Source organism: Octopus bimaculoides, chromosome 23 (genome assembly GCF_046866305.1).
Source record: "Octopus bimaculoides isolate indiv1 chromosome 23, ASM4686630v1, whole genome shotgun sequence".
NCBI classification, from domain to species: Eukaryota; Metazoa; Mollusca; class Cephalopoda; order Octopoda; family Octopodidae; genus Octopus; species Octopus bimaculoides.
Genome location: NC_142950.1, coordinates 37420759 through 37445279, shown reverse-complemented (window position 1 = coordinate 37445279; position 24521 = coordinate 37420759). Strand labels below are relative to the sequence as shown.

Below are 24521 nucleotides of genomic sequence, written 5' to 3'. Positions count from 1 at the left end.
ATAAAGAAATAAGAAACGTTAGCATGCCACGACATTTTGCCCGTCTACGTTCTGAGTTCAAAATTCCGCCGAGGTTGACTTTGCCTTTCACCCTTTCGAGGTCGATAAAATAAGTACCAGTTGAGTACTAGTGTCCATGTGGTCGATTTATCTCTTCCTCCGAAATTTGAAATCATTATAAAGCAAGAAGAATATTTTACAGTATATTTAGTTCTGAACATTTTCGTAGTAAATAGCAAACTGGCCGAGGTCAGCTTTGCCATTCGTCTTTCCAGGGGCCGTTAAAATAAAAATAATAATAAAAACCAGTCATGTATTGGAACGTTTTAATATTCTCACAAGACATCATAGGCATGGGCTCCGAACCACAGAACATTGGATACCAAAGTAACACCAAGTTCATTACAAAGAACATTGCGAAGAAGCTTCTAGAACCTGGGCTGTAAAGGTTATGTACTGGTCTCTCAGTCAATCGACCAGTCAACTCTACTTATCTTTCCAAATACCTGTCGAACAATCTATCGATGTCTTCATTATGTGTTTATATAATACTGTCTGTTGATCTGTTTACTTATTTACCTTTCAATCCATTTATCCATCTTGTCTAACTCGCATTTCATCCTTGATTGAGAAGACATTTGACGGCAGAGTCAATGTTAGAAGAAGGAAGGGTGGTGGATTAGGCTGCTATTTCTAGCAGTTCGAGCAATTGCACACAAAATCTCTCGTTGGTTCCATTCGACCATCTTAGAGTAATGTATTCGACGATTGGTAGGTATGGTTCGTAGATGTGCGGAGGACAGGTAGAGAGAAGCACGCACATAGATAGATATTGTGTGTGAGAGAGAGAGAGAGAGAGAGAGAGTGAAAGAAAGAACTATATAGATAGAGACAGAGAAAAATATATATATAGATAGATAGATACATATAAAGAATGAGTGAAAGAGAGAGAGAGAGATCCGGTATTATTTGTGAGGGGTGTCAACCGGGTTCGGTAACCGGCAAACTTCCCAAAACACGCACCGTCTCACTGACGTATGACGTCACTAAGTCATCCTGCGATCAGGGATCGGTTCTAGGCCAAGAAGTTGATGGTTTTGTCGTGTTTGGGACCGAACACCGAATCAGTAATCCTCCCGTTTTGCCGCCCGGTACACTTAGTTTCGCTTTAAAAAATATTTTGTGTATACAGTATATATAATATATTTTATTGAAGAGACTTTTTCTGATATACACATATATATAGCTACACACACGCGTATTTATAGACACTGTTCCACGTATAAATATACGTGTATATATACGTGTATATATACGTGTATATATAATCCTTTTTGTTTTTGTCCATATACATGTTTCATCTTTTGCTGTAGGCTGAACGATCGCATGTGACGAATCATCTGTTTCTTTCGATCGCATGCATGAATCTCCATAATGCATATCTGAAATCCACACACACACACACACACATGAAACATAAAAGACGGAGATAAAGCATGTTTATATGTCACGTTTAGAAGGAATTATGATGGCGGCGGCGGCGGCGGTTGTGGTGTATCAGAAAGGATACCCAGAGACACTGGACAACAACAATGCGATTGGTGCAAGACGATGTGCTGCAGTGACAGATATGCTGCACTGATTCCTGAAGTGAATAATAATAATAATAATAATGGTGGTGGTGGTGGCGGTGGTGAAAGTAGTAGTAGTAGTAATGTGATTACAAATAAGAAGAGGAAGACGAAAGAGAATCGAACGTGAGTTGAGGAGGAAGAAGTAAAGAAGACCATTATCTCCATTGGTGATGTTTGCAGAAACAGCAGCAACACCAACATAAACAACTGCAACAACAGCAACGGCAGTAATTTAAAGAGCAGCAGCAGCAGCTGTGAAATCGACAACATCAACATCTGCAGCAGTTGTAAGAAGAAGAAGAGAAAGAACACTTATTTGTAAAATACCAATAGCAACAAGAACGTTATTTGCAAACAACAAGGATTTTTATTTGTGACAATACGATCGGCATGGATATCGTTTGGGGGAACAACGACCGTGTTTAATAACGCTAAGAAGATATTTGGAAGATTTCAGGGGGGGAAAACAAAATGATGACCCTTCTTCCGTATCAAGGATTTTAACTTGCGGTGAGAAGAACAAAGATACTTTTAAGTTTAATAACGCTAAGAAGATATTTGGAAGATTTCAGGGGGGGAAAACAAAATGATGACCCTTCTTCCGTATCAAGGATTTTAACTTGCGGTGAGAAGAACAAAGATACTTTTAACAACAACAGAAAGAATATTTGTCAAGACGGAAACGAAGGAAGAGATAGAAGTACATTTACACACACACACACACACACACACACACACACACACACACACACACACACACACGCACGCACACACACATATGCAGACAAACAGACAGACACGAATCCTGAAGTAGTGGAAATTTTCAAGAACGAATGTTTTAGAAACAACAGCAACCAAACACGGAACAAGAAAGATTTGAATTTAATTTTCTGAAAAGTGAAACAACCTGCAACGAGGACAACACAATAATAATAATAATAATAATAATAATAATAACTATAAGGAACTAACCGTGCCAACCTCTACGTATCCGCTCCCACTGCTAGATGTAACGACCAAATTATCCTCAAATTTCACATTTGGAAGAAGAAAAAAAAAGACATTGGATAAAGTAGTCTTCCATTAAATTGTGGTTGGAAAAATTAAGACGGAATGATGATAGGTAAATCGCCTTTGACCATTGATCTTTTAGATTGGGGTTGACCGCAGCCAAACAACATTACTACTCCGGATACAGAAGCAGCTTACCGCAATATTACTGTGATAACGGACACGAAGCATGCTATATATATATGTGGGTATATAAAATATATCTGATATTATATATCAATATGTTTGTGTAATGAAGGTAAGGCAGTTGAGCAACGGGAGTCTGAGAGTAACTGTTGCTTCTTCAGTAACAAACGGGGATTACGTTTTCCCCACCACCACCAGCACGTCTCCTAATTGTATTACCATTTTATGGCACCGAGATTCAGACATGACGTTACAGCACAGTTCGTCTGGTCAGGCATGGACATTATTCTATACAGTTCTTCCAATACAGCTGTTTACATGATTGATGATAGCAACTGGCCATAACTCGGAACATTAGCAGAAAAAACCCCCCCCCACTCTGTCTGACATAACCAACAGACACAATTTCATTAAAACAAAACCACCACACACACTATATATATATATATACACGCGCACATACATTCACACATTAACAACAATAAACATTTACACATACATACGCACGTATCTACCTGTCTGTTTACACACAAAACTACAATAATACACTGAATGTATCAATAACATTATACACACAAACACTCTCTCTCTCTCAGACACACCGATAACAGCATATTACTGCATTTTGATGTATACATCCATTATTAACAACTCCGACAATCTATTTTATATTATACATACATACACAAACTAAATAAACTATGAAACCAATGAAGGCACATCTATATGGTCACTAGACTTACTAGAAATAGCTGTTGAATTTCCGATATATCACACTCTACCGACTTTTTCTATCAAGCGAAAGGGAAGGAAATACAAAATAATGTGGCCATAAAAAAAAAGGGATGATCACGGTTAAAATGTGTTTTAAATCAGAACTGAACTGGTGCTAACCCAACAACACAGCTACAAAGTGAGCCAGTAAAACGTACGCAAACACAATAACGATCCAAATAAACGGAAAGAAGAGAAGAAACAAAGACAGCGTGTAAGAGATGGCAGACGGCTACAAGAGACAGTTTTTATTGTTGGTGCTGTGTACATCGTTATGGTTGGAACAGATGTTAGCAGAATCTTATGACGGTCACCAACGAGACGATGGCCAGCAGCAAGGACAGTATAATAATCATCACCATCACAATCATGATTATTACCATCATCATCAACAGCAGTATCCTTATGACGGCAGCGACCTGTCCGTTTGGTTGGAGAAACACAGACTTGCCGAGTACACGGACTTATTGTCATCAGCAGGTAAGTACAGTTGAGTTTTTCAGGACACGGGTCAGGGTTCTGTTCGTTTGGGGGTTTGGCAGCTTAGGGTTACGACTTCCACCTGGTGACGGAGGAAGTTTGATCAGTGTCGTAGGCTTTTCGGGGTTAAAGTTCAAGAAGTTGTTTGGAATGGAGAACGGTGATTTGGCGGGGACGGGACGAGAGCCCGTGCTTCAGTTAATCGTCTCTTGCAAGTTATTGTGCTGCGAGAGATTATTAGTTTGCGAGATTGGATTAAAATTGGACAGTTTTTTTGTTTTGTTTTTTTGCAAAGAAAGACTTGTATTTAATCGCATTTAGGGTAGCCTTGACAGCTGGTGGTCTGGTTGTGAGAATTAACTTTGGGTATTGTTTTAGATTAGATTAGAAACAAGAAAATTTTTTAAACTCCAGTCAGAAGCAAGACGGTTGCAGCATGACTTACTATCTCAACTTGTGAAAATCATAGAAATCAGTGGAACTGGTGAAGTCTTTAAACGTTTAAAAATAAAAAATCTAAACAAATCCCGGTTCATTTCCAACTTCTTTTATATATATATGTGTGTGTGTGTGTGTATCATCATCATTATCATCATTTAACATCTGTTTTCCATGCTGGCATGGGTTGGATGGTTTGAAAGGAGCTGGCGAGACTGGAAAGCTGCCCCAGGCTCCGTTTGTCTCTTTTGACATGGTTTCTACAGCTGGATACCCTTCCAAATGCCAACCACTTTACAGAGTGTACTGGCTGCTTTTTATATTGCACCAGTGGGACCAGCACAAGTGCTTTTCACCTGTGTGCTGGTTCTTGTTTAAACCAATGCCATTGTTTTCGAGTGTTTACTTCAAATAAGCACAAACGTGGCCATGTGGTTGAAAGGCTCAATTTACCACCATGTGGTCTTAGGTTCAGTCCCGATGCATGGCACCTTGGGTAAACGTATTCCACTGTAGCCCCAAGTCAACCAAAGCCCCGTGAGTGAATTTGGTGAATAGAAACTGTGTGGAAGCCCTTCAGATTGCGTGTGTGCCTTTGTGTTTGTCCCCCATCACTACTTGACAGCCAGTGTTTGGTTTGGCAAAAGAAACTAAGAGAAAAAGACCCAGGCTTAAAAAGAAAATGTACTTGGGTCAATTCATTCAACTAAAAATTCTTCAAAGTGGTGCTCCAGCATGGCCACAGTCCAATGTTGAAACAAGTAAAAGGATAAAACAGAAAAAAGAAAAACCATAACCACTCCATCTTTTCTTTTCCCTTCAGACCCTTTGTCTGTCCTTCTTGTTTCAAAACAGTTGTGTGTAATTTCAAAGAGTTTTGGTTGCTATTTCATGACAGGTCAAGCTACTGCATAGAAGACACCATGTTGGGTGAGGAATATAATTCTTCTGAGGTCAAAGGTTGTAGGTCAAAGGTTGGCTACTTGTGTATTTTGATTTGACAGAAATACACCAACCGTCACAAACGTTGCTATATTTGACATGTTGGATTCATAACCTCTCCACTGCCCCACCCAGGCATCATTCAGCTGTGGGTTGTAGCTTTAGAAGCATTGAAATCCAGTCTGTTCAGTCATTGTCCAAAGCTTGCTAACCTGTGGTCATCACTGTCCTTATTTTAACAGGTATTGTGTGCTTAAGACTACTTTATCCAATAAGTGGCTACTTTTTCTTCTTTAAAATGGTCAGGGTGTGATTTGAGGGACATTGGGCTACTATTTTTAGCAGGTCAAATAACCATAAAGAAGCTTCCTTGTTAGCTTTTATAAACACTCTGTGTGTGTGTGTTTCTGTCTGTCTGTGTGCGTACATGTACACACATAGCCGAGTGGCTCCACCTGTCACCATACAGATTGAAATCATATAAATTGTTGGAGATATATTCTTAACCTTTTTGTTTTGTATTTATTTTGTATTTCTGCCTTTGTTTGAGTTAATTATTAAAATAACGAAGGATTTATTAATTTAACTTTCTCATTATCAAGCTGGAGTCTGGAACCAATTAGCATAGAATTTTGATGGAAGGTTATAATTTAGCCCTTTAGCACTGAAACCAGTCATATCCGGTCAGAATACTCTACCTGTTTTAGGTTCAAATTGACCAGATCTGGCCTCTCACACCTACCCTACAATGTCATGTTAAAACTATAACACCACATCATCAAAATCACAAAGTTATAACACAATGAATGAGTAATTCAAAGCAATAACCCCTGACCCCTTTGCAACTGTGCCACATGTACTGTTAAGGTCACCATGCAGTTCACAGGACTACAAACCCTGAGAGAGTGGGGTCAGCTTCATAGTAGGGGACAATGGGGCTACTATAAGTTAAAAAAAGCAGATAAGAAATGCACCAACAGAAAACAGACACAGAAGGTTGCCAAGTCCTTATCAGTTGCGTCTGTTTTCCGTTTGTGCATTTATTCCATGTTTCTGAACTTATTTAATTAATGTCACGTATTGTCTCTTATTTTGTTTACAGTCAGGGTTTTTATATGTGTGTGTGTGTACATGTGGTGCCACATGAAAAGCACTGGTGCTGGTGCCACATGAAAAGTGCCCAGTCCACCTTGTAAAGGGGGTTGGCATTAGGGAGGGCATCCAGCCATAGAAACCATGCCAAAACGGACAACTGGAACCTGGTCCAGCTCTCTGCTCTTGCCAGTTCCTATCAGACTGTCCAACCCAGGCCAGCATGGAAAACTGACCTTGAATGATAATGATGATGGTGGTGGTGATGATGATGGTGATGACACAGAGCTAGCTGAGAGATCTGATATTCTTCTCGTTGGTAAATAATCATGCATTAATGATTTATTAGTGTTCATAACAAGTAAAAACTGTTAGCCATCTAAATTATCAATTATCTCCAAATGTCTTCAGTGCAACAGTGTAAGCTGTTGCCATATTTATACTCTCGGCTACTCTCCCCTCCACCACTGGCCTTAACAACCTTCACCTCCCACCTAGTCACCTCTCATAATAATAACTTTACTTGGTAGTTAAACACTGCCAACATACTGGGGCCAGCCTCTTTCCCATCTGCCTCAAACTACCACCCTAAGATTCCCTCTCTCTCTCTCCCTCTCTGTATCTCTGTGTGTTTCTCTTTCTCTTCATATCACTTGATTTGTTGTAAATGAATGTCATTCTTTTCCCTGTTTTCTCCGAGAACATCCAAGGCCAAAGGGAAATATTACAAGTAAGGGTTGGTGACAGGGAGGGCACCTGGCCATCAAATACCTGCCTCAATAAACTCCATCCGACTGCTGCAAGCAGGGAAAGGTGGACGGTAAAATAATGTTTTGGACAAATGGGCCGTGCCCGTAGTTTTTGCTCACCGTAGGGGACTAGTGGAATTAATGTGGTTTAGATTTTTAAGAGTACATCCATTCTGAGGACAAAGTCCTTGACGTGCGTCCTGGTCAGAGTGGAAGCAGAATAAGGTTGATAAGAAGAGAAAAGTGGAATAATAAGTTGAGAGTGCCTTAGTGAAGATAGCCCAGACAAACTAGTTGGCACTGCGAAACACAGAGGTCACTGCTCTGACTGTAGAAATGGCAGCCACAGGGTGGAGTAGTGTTTTGATCTGCAGATTTATAGCAGCAATCAGCCAAGAAGCCTTCCTGTGACTTCACGGGAATGTTATCTTCTTGTCTGATCACAACTCTTCTCTGTTTATCTTTATCTTTTCTGCTGTTTGGTTTTGGACTTTATACTTTGGTCCAATTTCTTGATATTTGTTATTTTGATTACCTTCGTGCAACTGAAGAGCAAACACAAAAGGATTATTGCTCTTATAAAAAAAGGAACTGAAGTGTGACCATGCTGGGGCACAACTTCCTAAGGATTTTCCTTGTTCCCCTCGATGCCAATACTTATTTTAATTTTATTGATTCCTTTTAGAAAAAATGTAGAATATACCAAAGAGTGGTACCAAACCCAGAACCCACATGGCTCCAAAATAAACTTCCCAGGCTCAATTTTTTTGTTTTAGCAAGGTTACTACAGCTGGACGCCCTTCCTAACACCAACCATTTTACAGCGTGTATTGGGTGCTTTTGTGCAACACTGGCACAGGATGGGCCCCATGGAGGCAATGACGAGTGACCAAGACCTTTTGCCAAGCCACGGGAAACCATAGTCATGGCTGATGCCGGTGCCACGCAAATGGCACCCATTCTGGTGACACATAAAAGCATCCGTTACATTCTTGGAGTGGTTGGTTTTAGGAAGGGCATCCAGCCGTAGAAACCATTCCAAATTAGGCAATGAGCTGGCAGAGGCGTTAGCACGCCGGGCAAAATGCTTAGCGGTATTTCGACTGCTGTTACGTTCTGAGTTCAAATTCCGCCGAGGTCGACTTTGCCTTTCATCCTTTCGGGGTTGATAAATTAAATACCCATGAAACACTGGGGTCGATGTAATCAACTAGGCCCCTCCCCACAAGATTTCAGGCCTTGTCTCTTTAGTAGAAAGGATTATTATTATTATTATTAAACTAGACATAGATGTGGCTGTGTGGTAAGAAGCTTGCTTCCCAACCATATGGTTCCAGGTTCAGTCCCACTGCCTGGCACCTTGGGCAAGTGTCTTCTATTGTAGCCTTGGGTCAACCAAAGCCTTTTGAGTGGATTTGATAGATGGAAACTGAAATAAGCCCATCATATATATATGTGTATGTACGCATGTATTTGTCTGTGTTTGATCCCCCCCCCATCGCTTGACAACTGGTGTTGGTGTGTTTATGTCCTCTATATATATGTATTTATGTATGTATTTATGTATGTATGTATATATGTATGTATGTATGTATGTGTATATATGTGTGTGTGTGTGTGTGTATATACAGAGTGAGAGATATCTCTCTTTCCATATATATGTGTGTGTGTATGTGAGAGACAGACAGACAGACAGTAAGAGCTGTTGCATGTTTCTTTTTTTATTTTATTTAATACCCCCCCACCATCCCCGTCCAATTCTTTATGCCAATTATTTTTCAGACAAATGTTGCCTGCAATATGTTTTAACACATGTATAACTGTAAGCGTGTGTGGGTGGCTGGGTGTGGGTGTGTATTCAGATTTTTTCTTTTTCCTATCCATTTCCATGTTACTCCCATGTCTTTCATTGATTCGTTATGTTTTTATTACTTTTTTATTGTATAATAACGATGATAAACAACAACTTATTTTAGGCCGTAACCCTTCTCCTATTGTGTTATTGTCTTTTATCGTATTTCATGTTAATCTCTCGTTTCTCTCAAGTAAACACCATCGACCAACAACAACAATAAAATAATGTTTGAAAAGGAAGCAAGACAAACAAAAAAATGAATATATTTTACTTTTTTTTACTTCAAATAGTTGTTATTTCGGTTGATTTGTGGTTTGTAATTGCAGCCTCTCTTTATTTGCAAAATAAACTTTATTATTCAGGGATAAACAAACGATTATTTGATTGTGGCTGACCCACAAGAGGCAAAGATGTAGAAAAATATATTTAAGGGGAAAAAAAAGAAAAGAAAAATTTTACAATGTTATGGAAGGCAATAAGTGCATTAATTATTCGACCATTTTCCTGTGAACAAGCGTTCTTTTACTCTTTCACTTGTTTCAGTCACTGGACTGCAGGTCATACTGGAGCACTGCCTTGGAATGGTTACCCCAGGAATTATTTTTTAAAGTCTAGATCTTAATCTATTAGATCCTTTTATCGATCTGCTACATTAAAGGGACATAAATAAACCAACACTGGTTATCAAGCAATAGGGGATCAAACACACACACACACATGCAAATAACAAGTCTCTCAAAATGCCTGTCTGCCAGATTCACTCTGAAGGCATTGGTTGGCCCAGGACCACAGTAAAAGATACTTGCTCAAGGTGCACGCTGTAAGATTGAACCCCTACAAACCCAGTCAGCTGCATCATACAAATGGTAATTTAGGTGTCAGTGGCGATTTGTGGGATTTAAGCCAAGACATTCTAGTTTAAAAAATCAAAAGCCTATAACTGAAAGAGTATATGTCTAGCATGCAGGTCCCCTCGTTCAGGTCCTCTCGTTCCAGCTGTTGTTTATCAAAAATGAAAAACTTGTATTAAAATCAAATTTGCAACATATATGTAATCACCAGTGTGTGTGTGTGTGACCCCTATATAGAGAGAAAGCAATATATATACCATCTTTCAAGCTGTTTGTCATAAAAAAAAAAATTTATATTAAAATCGAATTTGTTATATGTATGTACATATATATATGTGTGTGTGTGTGTGTATTATATATATGTTCCATGCCAGCATACACACACATCTCTGTATGTGTGTGTTTGTGTGTGTGTGTGTGTGTGTGTGTGTGTGTGTGTGTGCCATATGTACTTGAGCTGTCTCTCATAAAAATGAAAAACTTTTCAGATCGAATTTGTTCTTTACATTCCTTGAAGAAATGTCAACACCTGGTGTTGAACATGTTGGAATTTGTACGGCCTACCTTGATTCGTTACCATTCCAATTATGACAGTAACAGATGATACGGTGTTCCTTTGTATAATATTGTGGCCTCAGCCCCAACCTAGTCAGCAGATGGCAACAATTTTACATTTAACAATTTAGTGTCTCTGGTGCCAAATAAAATATCTTTATAACTGTCACATGGTAGAAAAGCTGCAGCACACACACACACACACACATCCATATTTATATATATATATGTATGTTTGCATGTATGTTTCTATGTATGTATGAATGAATGACAGGTTTCTTTCAGTTTCCATTTACCAAATCCACTCATCATACTTTGTGCTTGTGTGTCAGTGTGTCCATAATTACAACTGGTTATTTTGGTTATTTATAATAATTATGTGTAATTAATAATTGATTATTCTTCGTTATTTTCGTAACCGCCAGGCGTCTCTTCACTTGACCAGTTTGCTGCCTTCGATGAAAAGAAACATAAAAGTTTCCAAGTCCTTTCCACACTGGAACTGGGGAAGATCCGAAGGGCCATTAACCTGCTGCAAGGTGAGAAACAACTGCAGGAGTGGTTACACACTCGGGGACTCCTTAACTACTTTTCCAGGTGAGTTGGTTGCACTTTCCTAACACAATAAGTTGAACAAATTAGTAGAGTCGTTAACACAGTGGATAAAATGCTTTGCCATTTTTGTTTGGAGACCCTCTACCTTCAGCGGTATTTGCTTGGGGCCCTCTGCCCCCAGATCAAATCCTGTCGAAGTCAGTTTTGTCTTTTACTCTTCTGAACTCAGCAAATAAAGTACCTGTGAAATATTGGGTTCCATTCTTCTCTCTCTCTCTCTCTCTCTCCAAAATCTGTACTCGTGATTGAAATCACTGTCGTCATTGTCATCATTGTCAGCAACCTTGTTAACATTATTACTATTAATATCTCTCCCCTCTTTTATAGTTTAAAAGCCCTGTCTGTCGAGAATCTCACCCACCTGAACCAGTTAAAAGATGAACACCTTCGCATGATCACACAACATGATCGCAGCCAAAAGGATTATTTAACTTTTAAGAAAGCAATTGCTGATCTCAGGGCGAAAGAGAAGAAAGAACTTGGAAGTATTTACCGTTATTGGGTTGTTTTCGGTAAGAACGACTGCTGCTCTTTTCTGGTTTTGTTTTCATGTCTGAACCCTTTAATCTGTAATACTATGGGGGACTGCGGCGTATAGGTGTAGGCATAGCTGTGTCAGGGTCAGAAATTAATTCCCCAGCTGTGTGGTTTCAGGTTCAGTTCCATTGTATGGCACCTTGGACGAATGTCTTTTACTATGGTACCTGGCTAACCAATGTATGCACTGGATTTGGGAGATGGAAACTGAAAGAAGCACATCGTGTGTGTGTGTGTGTGCTTGCATGTGCATGTGTGTGTGAGAGATTGCATGCACATGTGTATGTGTAAGATTGCATGCGCATGTGTGTGTGTGCTTGCATGCGTGTCTGTGTGTGCATGTGTGTATCTGACTTGACATCCCATGATAGTTGTAAAACAAATGTTACAGTCATACAAGCAGTGTCCTTCATTTCCAGTCTTCCATGAAAAACCTGTCTGGTCATTGGGTGTGGGGGACATTACCTTGCTTGAAAACATGTGAGGGTTGATGACAGGAAGGGCATCCAGGCATAGAAAATCTGCTGCAATGAATTCCGTCTGACCCATGCCAGCATAAAAATGTGGACGTTAAAGCAACAAAATTTGGAAAAAAATTCATTCGCTGCTCTCACTATTTTTATATTCTAAACCAAACACGTGGCGTGCCCGAGTGGCCAGTTATTGTAAGGGAGATAATCATTTCTAGATAAATCTCGGTCAGGTCAGATGTTTGATCTCCAAACCAAAGAGCAAAGAATGTGATGCACAGAATATAAATGTTTGCTTGTGCTTTTGTTTTGTGTTTTTCCATTCATTAGAAAGATCTTTAAGATTCTTATTCACAGGCAACCATATTATAAATATTCTAAATCCTTATTGTTATTTCTCCTTCCAGTCTGGTTGATGTTTTCAGCTATTGTGGGCCTTGCTATGATGTCATTGTATGGAACAGTGACCTGGTTTCAGACCACGCCAAACAGCAAGACAAGATTTCTGGACTTCTTCATCGGCAAGTATCCAGCGCCTCAGTCTTGCAGAGTCATTTGGGATTGGACAGAGCCACAGTTTGTTGGCAAAACAATGACCTTTACTGTGAAGGTAAGGACGAGTGTGTGTTGATTTAGTTATCAATGAAAACTGTTTCCACATTTATGGATGTAGTGTCAAGTTGCATAGCATAAACTGCTTTCAATTTAGCATTTGAATATTTACCCAATTGGAGCAAGTTTTTCTGGAATATTTTTTTTGTTTTTCAGTTATGCAGAGTTACATCATTTGCTGTCATTTACATAAAGGCTTACGTGTAAATGGCAGCACATGATGTGACTTCTGCACAGCTGAAAAAATGACTAATCTTGAAATATTAATGGAACCAGGAATATTTTTAAATGCCAAATCAGAACCAAATAGTGAATATAAACAGGCTAATAAGTTCACAAAACTGAAACAATAGTGTAATGCCCTGAAAACAATAGTGATGATGATGATAATGATGATGATGATGATTTCTCTTAATTTTTTTCTTTTTTCTTATTTTTACAACAACCAAAAAAATTACACTCAAGCAGTTTTATCAAAAAAACGGTAAACCTTACCCAGTGTCAAATTACGACAACATTGTTGTTGAAATTTTACACCTTGGTGCCAAGGTGACCACAACAATTGATTTTGGCAGTGAAGAACCAGAAAAGTCAAATGAGGCGAGGGTGTCGTTCACAGTTCACCGTTCCGGAGAATACCTCATATCTGTCTTGGTTGGATTTATGCATATCAAAGGCAGCCCTTTCAAAAAGTCTTTCCAGCCAGGTAAGTAGTTTGTGTGTGTATGTGTGCATGTGTTTGTGTGTGTATGTGTGTTCAATTCAGGTATGTGATGTTGATAAGCCACAAAAGTGGAAGATTATTGATATCCATTGCTCTTGAAAGGGATTATGGGCAAGTTGTCTCACCTATCTATGACTTTCAGGTGTTTTAACACCCACTGCTTTGAGGGGGGTCATCTCACTGTGCTTAAACCACAGCGTACCTGAGAACAATCAAAAGACATACATTGAGTACGTGTGGTCAATAATGTTTGTAACACTAGCATGGCTTCGAATTCATAATTGAAAATATGTCTATAAAACATAACACACACACACACACGTGTGTGTGTTAGGAGGCAGAAGCACTTATACAATGGTAACTTCCATCTGCCATATTCAGTCACAAGGCTTTGGTTAACCCAAGGATATAGCAGAAGACACTTGCCCAAGGTGTCATGTAGTGGGACTGAACCCAGAACCATGTGGCTGGGAAGCAAGCTCCCTAACCACACAACCATACATATGGGATATATATATATATACAGATGGCAGGGTGGTCACAAGTGGGTTTAACATTTAATGACAGGTCTGCTTGATTGATAAGGACTAACTTAGAGTTATGCAACAACAACAACAACAACATCTCAGTTTTTATTGAATTTATATTTATTTTTAAATATTTTTTTATCTTGATTTTTTTTTGATTTTCCTTTTCCCTGCTCCTCTTTCTCCTCTCCTGTCTTACTCTCTTCTCTTTGGTTTATTCCAGGCGCCATCGATGCCACAAAGACCAAATTCATGAATTACAGTTCAACAGTGGTATGCACTCTCGGTACCTCGCACCCCTTAATGATTGAGACCCGAGATATGTTTGGTAATTTGACCCCTTACAAAACGGACCACCAGAACTACTTTAAAATAAGAGTAAGAGAGGTAAGAAAAAATTCAATGTCTGTAGGATACTTGGTCAGTTGTAGGGGTCAAGTGTGGACCTGATTTCCCTGCCACTTCTCACAGTATCCCTACTGTATTTCATCCTCACCCCCCACAAAACAGAAATCTTTTATTTGTTTAAGACATTAGTCTGTGGCCATACTGGGGCACCACCTTGAATAATGTTTAGTCAAACGAAACGACTCCATGACTTTTTTTTTCTCTTTTAAGCCTGGTACTTATCCTATCGGTCTCTTTTGCTGAACCGCTAAGTTGTGGGGATGTAAACACACCAACACCGATTGTCAAATTATGGTAGGGAACACACACACATGTGCATATATATACATATATATATATAATCTGTGGAGTGGTTAATGTTAGGAAGGGCATCCAGCCATAGAAAATCATACCAGAACAGACAATAGGGACCTGGTGTGACCCTCACCTTACCAGTTCCAATCACACTGTACACTCCTATTTTCCCCACTACCCCCCCCCCCCCCACCAGCACTAGTGAGGTTACCGTGTCACTCATAAGACTAAAGAGTACTCTTGACTGAATGGGAGTATAGTAGAGAAGGCAGTGTTGATTGCAGAGGCGTTGCTGTGCGGTAGAGGACCAGGCTTGTGAATATATCGCTTTCTCTCTCTCCCTCCCCATCTTTCCTGCTCTCTCTCTCCCTCCCCATCTTTCCTGCTCTCTCTCTCCCTCCCCATCTTTCCCGCTCTCTCTCTCTCCCTCCCCATCTTTCCCGCTCTCTCTCTCTCCCTCCCCATCTTTCCCGCTCTCTCTCTCTCCCTCCCCATCTTTCCTGCTCTCTCTCTCCCTCCCCATCTTTCCCGCTCTCTCTCTCTCCCTCCCCATCTTTCCCGCTCTCTCTCTCTCCCTCCCCATCTTTCCTGCTCTCTCTCTCCCTCCCCATCTTTCCTGCTCTCTCTCTCCCTCCCCATCTTTCCCGCTCTCTCTCTCTCCCTCCCCATCTTTCCCGCTCTCTCTCTCTCCCTCCCCATCTTTCCCGCTCTCTCTCTCTCCCTCCCCATCTTTCCCGCTCTCTCTCTCTCCCCCCATCTTTCCCGCTCTCTCTTTCTCTCTCCTAAACCATTTCCTCTGATCTCTCCACAGACCGGCACAAATTGCCGACATAATCCTGTGACACAAATCTTCTATGACACAACCAGTAAAAGGTTGACCATGCACATCTGTATGGAGAAAGGAGGGAGCTTCCAGGCTGTCGTCACCTACGGAGATGTCAAGTTGAAGAATGGTGAATTCAACATACTTGTACTGAACTGTAAGTATTTACGTAAAAGGAACATCTTCCATGCTATTTGTTGTTATTGTTGCTGTTTAACCCCAGGTCAACCTTGATTGTGCAACTCTTTGATCAAAGGCATTCAGTTACATCGACCCCTAGTGCATAACTGGTACTTATTTAATCAACCCCGAAAGGATGTAAAGCAAAGTCAGCAAAATTTAAAGCTATTATTATTATTAAGGTGGTCAGCTGGCAGAATCGTTAACACGCTCGATAAAATGTTCAACAGTATTTTGTCTGCTGCTACATGTAGCCACATGGGCTGCAGTTATGGGGGAGAGGATGAGTCAATTATGTCGATCTTGGTGTTCAACTGGTACTTATTTTATTGACCCCTGAAAGGATGAAAGGTAATGCTAACCTCAGTGGAATTTGAACTCAGAACATAAAGGCAGACAACAAGTCACTTCGCATAATGTCAAATGTCAGGAGCTTCTGTCAGTTTGCCACTTTCATAATAATAATAATAATAATAATAATAATAATAATAATAATGATAATAATATCTAATTTAGGTTGAATACTAACATGTTTTGAGAGGGGTTCATTTGATATCATTGGCCCCACAACTTGATTGGGAATGAAAGTCAACTTCAGTGAGATTTGAAAAGAGAATGTAAAGTCTTGGAAGATATTGCAAATCAAGCTCTCTCTCTTGTTTTAAGAATTCTTCCCATCACTCACCCTAATAATAATAATAGTAATAATAATAATAATGATAATAATAATAATAATAATAATAATAATAATAATAGTAATAATAATAGTAATCGTAATAATAATGATAATATTGTTATTGTTGCCAGTAAATGACACAACAAGAGTGAAGAAGAATCTTGCAAAGCGAAGTCATGACATTTGGTACGAGGCAAGGCTTCTGTCTTGCAACCATGAACGCCTGGAGAAACCCAAGAAGGTTTATGTCTATATGTCTCCAAAGGTAAGTGCTGTTGTTTGGTCTTTTTTTATTAATAGATTTGTTAAATTAAAGACTGAATGGGGAGAAAATAAAATGGGAAGTGAACAGCTTTGTGATGTCCTTAGGTCAAACAGCCCCAACACCTTCCCATAGAAGCCTGTTTGGTCTCAGACAGGCTGGATTCAAAAAATGGTTAATGACAATACCTAATGATAAGATAATAGATTCTCATGATATCGCCTTTCTTTGGAACTCTCATTATTCCCAACCTACCCAAGTCATGTTCTTCAAATTAGAGAGATTTTCTCTCAAAATAACAATTCTTTGATTTTGTGTAATTTTAATGTTTTTTCTTGTTTTTTTTTTCTTTTGTTCTTGCAGCAATTAACACTGAAAGAATATTATTTCTTCTTATTTTCAAAAAAGCTTTTTACATTCCGTGTTTGTCCATCAACTAAGGTAAGATATTTACTTTGTTATTTTTCTACAAACTATAAATTAATACTGTTTTTGTTGGCATAAAACATGCATGAGTTTATTAGAATCACCTCAATTCCAGCAGCTCATATTCAAGGAAAACATGGTTTTAGAGCATTAAAGAATGTAATATGGCATCTAGCCATAGAACTTTAAGGAGTTTCATCCATCTAATGACAGGACAGAATAGAAATGATGTTGGTGGTGATGACCATCCCCAATGCTAGCTCAATGTCAACATGATGACCGTCCAGTTTTACCACAGAAGCACATTTCCCTCAAATTGCACCACCTGTCTCGATTTCCTTCATCCCCCCCCCCCCCCAATCACTTCTCTTCTCCCTTCCAAACTTGCCATCTCTCCTCAGTTCGTTATTTCTACCTGGAATTCATTTTTTCCCCCCACACTCTGCTTTTCTTTTCCAGTTTTACTTCAATGGCTTCATCAACCAGTATGATAATGAGCCTGTCTTTACCATAGACGATGGTTCGCAACCCCCTGTTGTCCTGGCGGCCAAAGAACGCAACATCATTGCTGCCACTTTTACCAGTTTCTTACTGAAGAACATCGGTAAATTCTTGCTTTCATTCACTGATTGAATTCAATAAGAGGAGCAGCAGTTGTTGTTTTGGTCTGACCAAAACTGTGTGAGTGGATTTGGTGGATGGAAACTGAAGGAAGCCCGTTATATATTTTGTGTGAGTGTGTGTATGTTTGTGCCTGACATGATTGTTGTAAATAGATATTCATTTCCAATGTTCTGCAAAACCATGTCTGGCCATGGGGAGATATTACCTTGCATGAAAACAATAAAGGTTGGTGACAGGAAGGGCATCTGGCTGTAGAAAATCTGCCCTCAATAAATTTCATCTGACCCACACAAGCATGGAAAAGCAGGCATTAAAATGAGAAGATATCTTTGTTACTTTTTGCAATGAGCTTTTTTAAATTTTCATTCCAGGAGGCTCTGAGACGTTCCAGGATAAACAGAATTTCTTTAATCATGAGATCCGTCAGCTTCATCACAAACGAGCCCATGACCGCTTACAATTCACAACTAACCGGCACAACATTTTACAAAGTGTAAGTGGTAGTCTTACCATTCTTATAAATCCCAAATTCTGACAGTTGCCCCCCCCCCCCCCTGTTTCTCCTGTCTGATGTGGAGCATATATTGTTGTGTTTTTTCATCTGCCAAGTTCAGCTTGGTTGTCATTTGTCTTGGAGTTAATCTGTGGAAGGAGTTTTGTAAAAGCAGTCCTTGTGTTCATCTGCCAGTTTCGGTTGAAAAGCATCAACTCTGAAATATGTATAAGAGAGGTGTGTGTCTATGCAATCCATGCCAACCTGGAAAATGGACATTAGACAATGAGGATGATGATGTGAGTGTCTGTGTGTGGTGATCACATGACTCCTGTTCTTTTGTCAGTCATTAAGTGATATCATTCTCTGTACTTGCCAAATGATTTACTCTAAAGCATAAAGTATATTTGTGTTCTGACAACTGGTTATTAGTATCACTACACCTGACAGAGAGATCGTAATATGTATGTATAATATGTGTGAATGTGTATATGTACCCCCCCCCCCCCCACACACACACACAAACACACACATACACATACACATATATATATATATTATCATCATCATCTTTCCATACTGGCATAGGTTAGGCAGTATATATATATATATATATATATATATATATATATATATATATATATATATATATATATATATATATATATATATATATGTACATATATACACACTCACTTGATTTCTCATTTTCCTTTTGCCATTTTCAGTCCTACAAAGTCACCAAAAATTTCGACGTATCAGATTGGTGTCGGAATTTTGAAATCACATTCTTTGGCGAAGAAGGTAACTTTTGTTATTTTTATTTGCTTTTTTTTAATTGCATCCTTCCCTTAAATTGCTTCTATTCTCTTCCTCTCCATCTTCCATTGCTATCCTCATTTTATCTTTTGCTGCTATTCTTTTTCTTCTCTTCTTATCCTCTCTGTCTGTTTTCTCTTGCTAAAGTCTCTGTGTCTTTCGATATTTCTTCTATATCCCACCTTGAACATATTCTAATTTCTACCTGGTCTTTAGCCCCAGGTCAGCTGTTATCCTAGTCAACCTATGATCAAATCCCTTCTGATTCGGTCATCCCATCTTTTTTGTCAGACACAGCTCAGACTCTCTTATCCAATTAACCCTTCCTTTTTGTGTTACTGAAATTGAGAGTCATGGCAACGTTGTTGAGTCACTCCAGGTCATTCCTGATCAAAGTCATTTCAACTGTTGCCATCTTGTTTGTTTGTTTGTTTGGGGTTTTTTTTCCCTCATGAAGACATAAATATCTTTCTAGGTTTACATGATTCAACCTCCTTCCTTATTGTGATCTGAGGGAGATTTGGTTGCTATTTCTAGCATATTTTTTGGTGATTCCCTGAATGCTCTTTCATTGACTTCCTTTCTCTGCTGACCGTTGCTGACCATTGCTCACCTCTGCTGACCTGTTGCTAATGGCCATGTCTGTTTACTTTTTAGGTCTGGACTGGGGTGGACTGAGACGAGAATGGTTTGAAATTCTGTGTACGGAACTGTTTGATCCAAATGCTTCAGGCCTTTTCAAAAGATTTGCAGCAGACGATTCACAAGGTCTGGTGAGTAGACTTCATTCAGTGCTGTGTTAGTGTGTCTGCATCTATATGCATCTTTTCTCTATAATCACATTCTTCCTTTGTCTTCATCTTTTATCATTTTCTTCTCTATTTTTCCCTCTCACTCACACACACAGCTTTCTCCTCTCCCTCCTCTTGTCATTCCCTTCCTCCCACTACTTTACTCTTTTTCTTCATTCCTTTCCCATGTTTTCCTCCTCCTCCTCCTCCCCTATATAATTTCTCCCTCTCTCCTTCCCCACTCACCTCCACTCTCTTCCAATCTCAGTTTTCTCTCTTTTTTTTTCCTTCTCCACAGGTCCACCCCAATAACAAACGTCTGCTAACACAGAAGCCAAAATACTATGAATTTGCCGGCAAGATAGTTGCCAAATGTCTCTATGAGTCGTCCCTGGGTGGTACCTACAAGCAGCTGGTGAAGGCCAAATTCTCTCGATCATTCCTTGCCCAACTCATTGGTTTACGTGTCAATTACAAGGTGAGACAAAATTTATTTTAAAATAAATTAATGAAGAAATAAATAAACTGCTAATATTTTCAATGTGAAACCATCATCATTGTCACCATCATCATTATCATTTTAAATTTGTTTTTGCAGCTCCCTTCTGTTTCCCATTCTACTTTTAATTAATCACATTAAATTCTCTTCCCTTGACCTCATAGACAAGGACACTCATCATCATCATCATCATCATCATAACTATGCCAATCGGTTCTCATGTTTCAGTGCTTTTTTTTTGTTTGCAGTATTTTGAAACTGATGATCCAGAACTCTACAAGACCAAAATTTTATACATTGAAGAAAATGATGTTTCTGACATGGAGCTGACATTCTCTGAAGAGGAATATAACGAGGAAACTGGACAGTTAATAAGGGTGAGTAGACACTCCAAAGTGTTGAGGGGGAACTCCATTATGTCAAGTAGACACTCCACTTTGTTCTGTAGACATTCCATTATGTTGAGCAGACACTCCATTATATTGTTGTTGTTGTTGTTGTTGTTGTTAATAGTCTGTCATCACCACCACCACTCTCTACCCCTCCATCATCATTATCACTATCACCATCACTATGCCATCATCACCACCACCACCATCCTTTACAACCCACTGCCCCATCATCAGCATCACCACCACTACCACCACCACCCATCATCATCATCATCATCTTCAGTATCACAGATGAAGATCTTTCCTTTTTTTTTTCATCTCTTCCAGGTTGTCGATCTCATTCCAAACGGTTCCAAGATTCTTGTGACCAACAAAAACAAACTCTGGTACCTGGATCTCCTCGCTGAACATCGACTTTCGGCATCGGTGAAAGAGGAAGTGGACAGCTTTCTGCGGGGCCTCAATGAACTCATTCCTGACAACCTGTTAAGTATCTTTGACGAGAATGAACTCGAGGTGAGTGAGGAGGGGGGGGGGCGTTACTAGACAGCCCCTTGCAAAGTAAAAACCACTAAGGGGATCACCTTTACAGCTACCTGCCCCATATGACAAGAGTTCAAATTTACTATATATATATATATATATGTCTTCCCCACACTTAGGGCAAAGACACTCCCTATGTACATTGGTAGGCCCTTAAAATAAACACACTAGATTGTTCATTTACAAAGTCAAGTTGCTATAATTATCATTATTATTCTGCTAAAGGATTAATCACTGTGTCTCTTTGTTGTTATTTCAGCTATTAATGTGTGGTACAGGTAACTACAGTATAACTGACTTCAGACAACATCACTCTGTATGTGGCACCTCTCCAGCCTTTGGCAAAGTAAGTGTCTCATGCTTCTTCCCTCTCTCTCTCTCTATTGACTGGCTCCTGTGCCGGTGGCACGTAAAATGCACCATCCGATCGTGGTCAATGCCAGCCCCCTCTGGCCCCTGTGCCAGTGGCATGTAAAAAGCATCCACTGCACTCTTGGAGTGGTTGGCATTAGGAAGGGCATCCAGCTATAGAAACACTGCCTGATCAGATTGGAGCCTGTCGTAGCCATCTGGTTCGCCAGTCCCCAGTCAAATCGTCCAACCCATGCTAGCATGGAAAGCAGACGTTAAATGATGATAATCTGTTAATCAACATAAAAATCAAAGCCATTTTCCTTTCTTTCTTCTCCATACATCTACTGTTATCATCATCATCATCAACATCATTTAACATCCATTTTTCCATCCTGGCATGGGTTGGACAGGTTGACAGGATGTGACAAATTGCAGGACTGCATCAGGTCCCAGTGTCAGCTTTGTGTTGGTTTCTACACCTTCAAGCCCTTCTTAGTGCCTGGCACCAGAGATGTCTTGCCATGCAGTTCCCAAGACAGTAAAGAAAGGCAAAAGTAAAACTTGTTGCAATAAAATGTCTGTCATTTGTAATATTTGTGTAAAAACCTCGTCTTTGATTTCTGTAGGTGCTCGATTGGTTTTGGACAATTGTTGCCAGCTTCACTGAAGAACAAATGGCCAGACTTCTGCAATTCACCACAGGTTGTTCCCAGTTGCCACCTGGAGGGTTTTCAGAGCTGAACCCCAAGTTTCAAATCACTGCTGCTCCCACATTTAACACATTACCAACTGCACACACCTGGTGAGTTAAAACTACGTACGTGTTTGTGTGTATGTGTGTGTGTGTTCATGTTTTTTTCCCCATGCTAGCATGGGTTAGATGGATACTTTACTGAGGTGTTGTTTGACAGCTGGGTGCTCTTCCTGTTGCTAACCCTTGTCTATTTTTCAAGTAAAGGAATTAAGGGTTATCTTGTTCTGCCGTAGATAGGTGATTTTTTTTTCAACGAAGCACAAATGTAAACAGACACACAGACAGATAGAAACTTCTTTCAGTTTCCATCTATGAAATCCACTTACAAGGAATTAAGGATTATTCTTTCTTGTTTTATTTACACGTTCTAAAACCCTTTGTATCGTCCTGTTTTGTCGTTTCATGTTGCTTTTATGTTAGCCCTTGTGACCAATAAAAGAATAAATTATTATTATTATTATTATTATTATCATTATTATTATTATTATTATTATTATTATTTTTATTGTCATTATTGTTATTGATATTATTATTGTTGTTGTCGTTATTGTTGTTATTATTACTGAACTCTCTTCCTTGTCCCTTTCAGCTTCAACCAGTTGTGTCTCCCAGATTATGATTCCATCGACAAATTCCACAAAGCCCTAATGATAGCAATTAATGAAGGCAACCAGGGATTTGGAATGGTCTAACAAAGGACAAAGGGGACAGGGTAGGGGGGAGAGAGCGGCTGTGGGTGGGTGGAAGGGAAATGTTTATAGGAGGAGGTGGAGGGAGAGGAGGAGGTAGAGCATTGAGTGAAAGTGGCCAATGTGATAAGTTGGGAAATAAGTGTGTGTGTGGGGAGGATGTGGAGTGAAAGTGTTCCATTTCTTGTGTGTGAGTGTGAGGAAATCTGCCACAGCAAATTTCATTTGACCCAGGCAAGCCTGGACAACTGGACGTTAAAATGATGTTGTTGATGATAGTGATGATGATGATATCTTGACTACCGATGTTAATGAAGTGCCATTGACAAGACAACTGGACCGCTCTGTGCCCCGCCCTTCACATATATATCTTGTCCTTCCTTCCTTCCTTCCTTTCTCTCACCTTCTGTGATCTTGGTTTGTTCAAGGTGCACCTAGAAAGTGGTCCCACGCCCAACTCTTCTTTGACTCCTGACAGCAACAAAAGTGCACTGAGATAACCTCGCTGACTGCAGTGAAGGAAAAAAGTATAAACACAGTTTATGCGATGTGCAAAGTTGGCCCTCAAAGAGGTGTGTGTGTGTGTGGATTTTTAATCTCATGGAATATTAAAAATACAGTTTGGTTTGGTTGGTGGGGGTGGGGAGGATCCTGCTGAATTTTTGATGGAAAAGGAGGTGGGGGAGGCTCTCATTCTGCAGGATAATTTTAAAAAAAACAGAAAAAAAATAATTAAAAACAAAAGGAAAAAAATATTCACAATACACACAGACTAACCATTTGTAATGATTATATATATATATATATATATATATATATATATATATAAAAGATGTTTTTTAAAAGCATAACAATATTTAATGATAAAATATAAAATTTAAAAAAAAAAACTTTTTCTCCAAAGAAATTTTATATCAAAAGAAAAAGAAAGGAATTTGAGTAACTGACTTCACCCTCACAATCTCCCTGCTCCCCCCCCCCCACAAAAAACATTAAATTTTTTTAATTATTTTTTAAAAAAATGGACAAAATGTCTCAAAAACAACATTTTTTATAATCCTGCTTTTTTATGTATTTGATATTTTTGTTTGTTTGTTCTGCGCAGGGTGGTGATGTGCATCCATATCCAGCCATTCATTTAACAACTTATTGATGACCGAACATATCCATATACATGTGTGTACATATATATATATACATATATATATATACATATATATATATATATTTATATATATATATATATATATATATATATATATGTGTATATATATATGTGAGGGGGTAGGGCTGAAAGGTTCCTGGCTTTAAGGGTGTCGCGAAAGGCCTTGTTAGAGACCCAGCCTTCTGAGTTCTTTTACAGGGCTTTGAAAAACTGAAGGACCTCTGCAATAAGTGTGAATCTGAGAGGTGAATATGTTGAATGAAATCACAATTAACTG

General features: G+C 39.2%; 1 protein-coding gene across 1 annotated transcript; it reads left to right on the top strand.

Annotated features, from left to right (window-relative positions):
• The first annotated feature begins 1012 nt into the window (after positions 1–1012).
• On the top strand, positions 1013–23837 carry LOC106876093 (apoptosis-resistant E3 ubiquitin protein ligase 1). Its single transcript, XM_014924501.3, has 19 exons — positions 1013–4085; positions 10993–11164; positions 11510–11694; positions 12597–12799; positions 13270–13507; positions 14276–14439; positions 15566–15734; positions 16565–16698; positions 17059–17136; positions 17581–17725; positions 18117–18238; positions 18967–19042; positions 19715–19830; positions 20147–20326; positions 20596–20724; positions 21067–21255; positions 21542–21628; positions 22263–22438; positions 22980–23837. Exons 1-19 carry the CDS (start codon positions 3827–3829, stop codon positions 23080–23082), a joined length of 2925 nt encoding a protein of 974 aa, XP_014779987.1. The 5' UTR covers positions 1013–3826; the 3' UTR covers positions 23083–23837.
• The last annotated feature ends 684 nt before the right edge of the window (positions 23838–24521 follow it).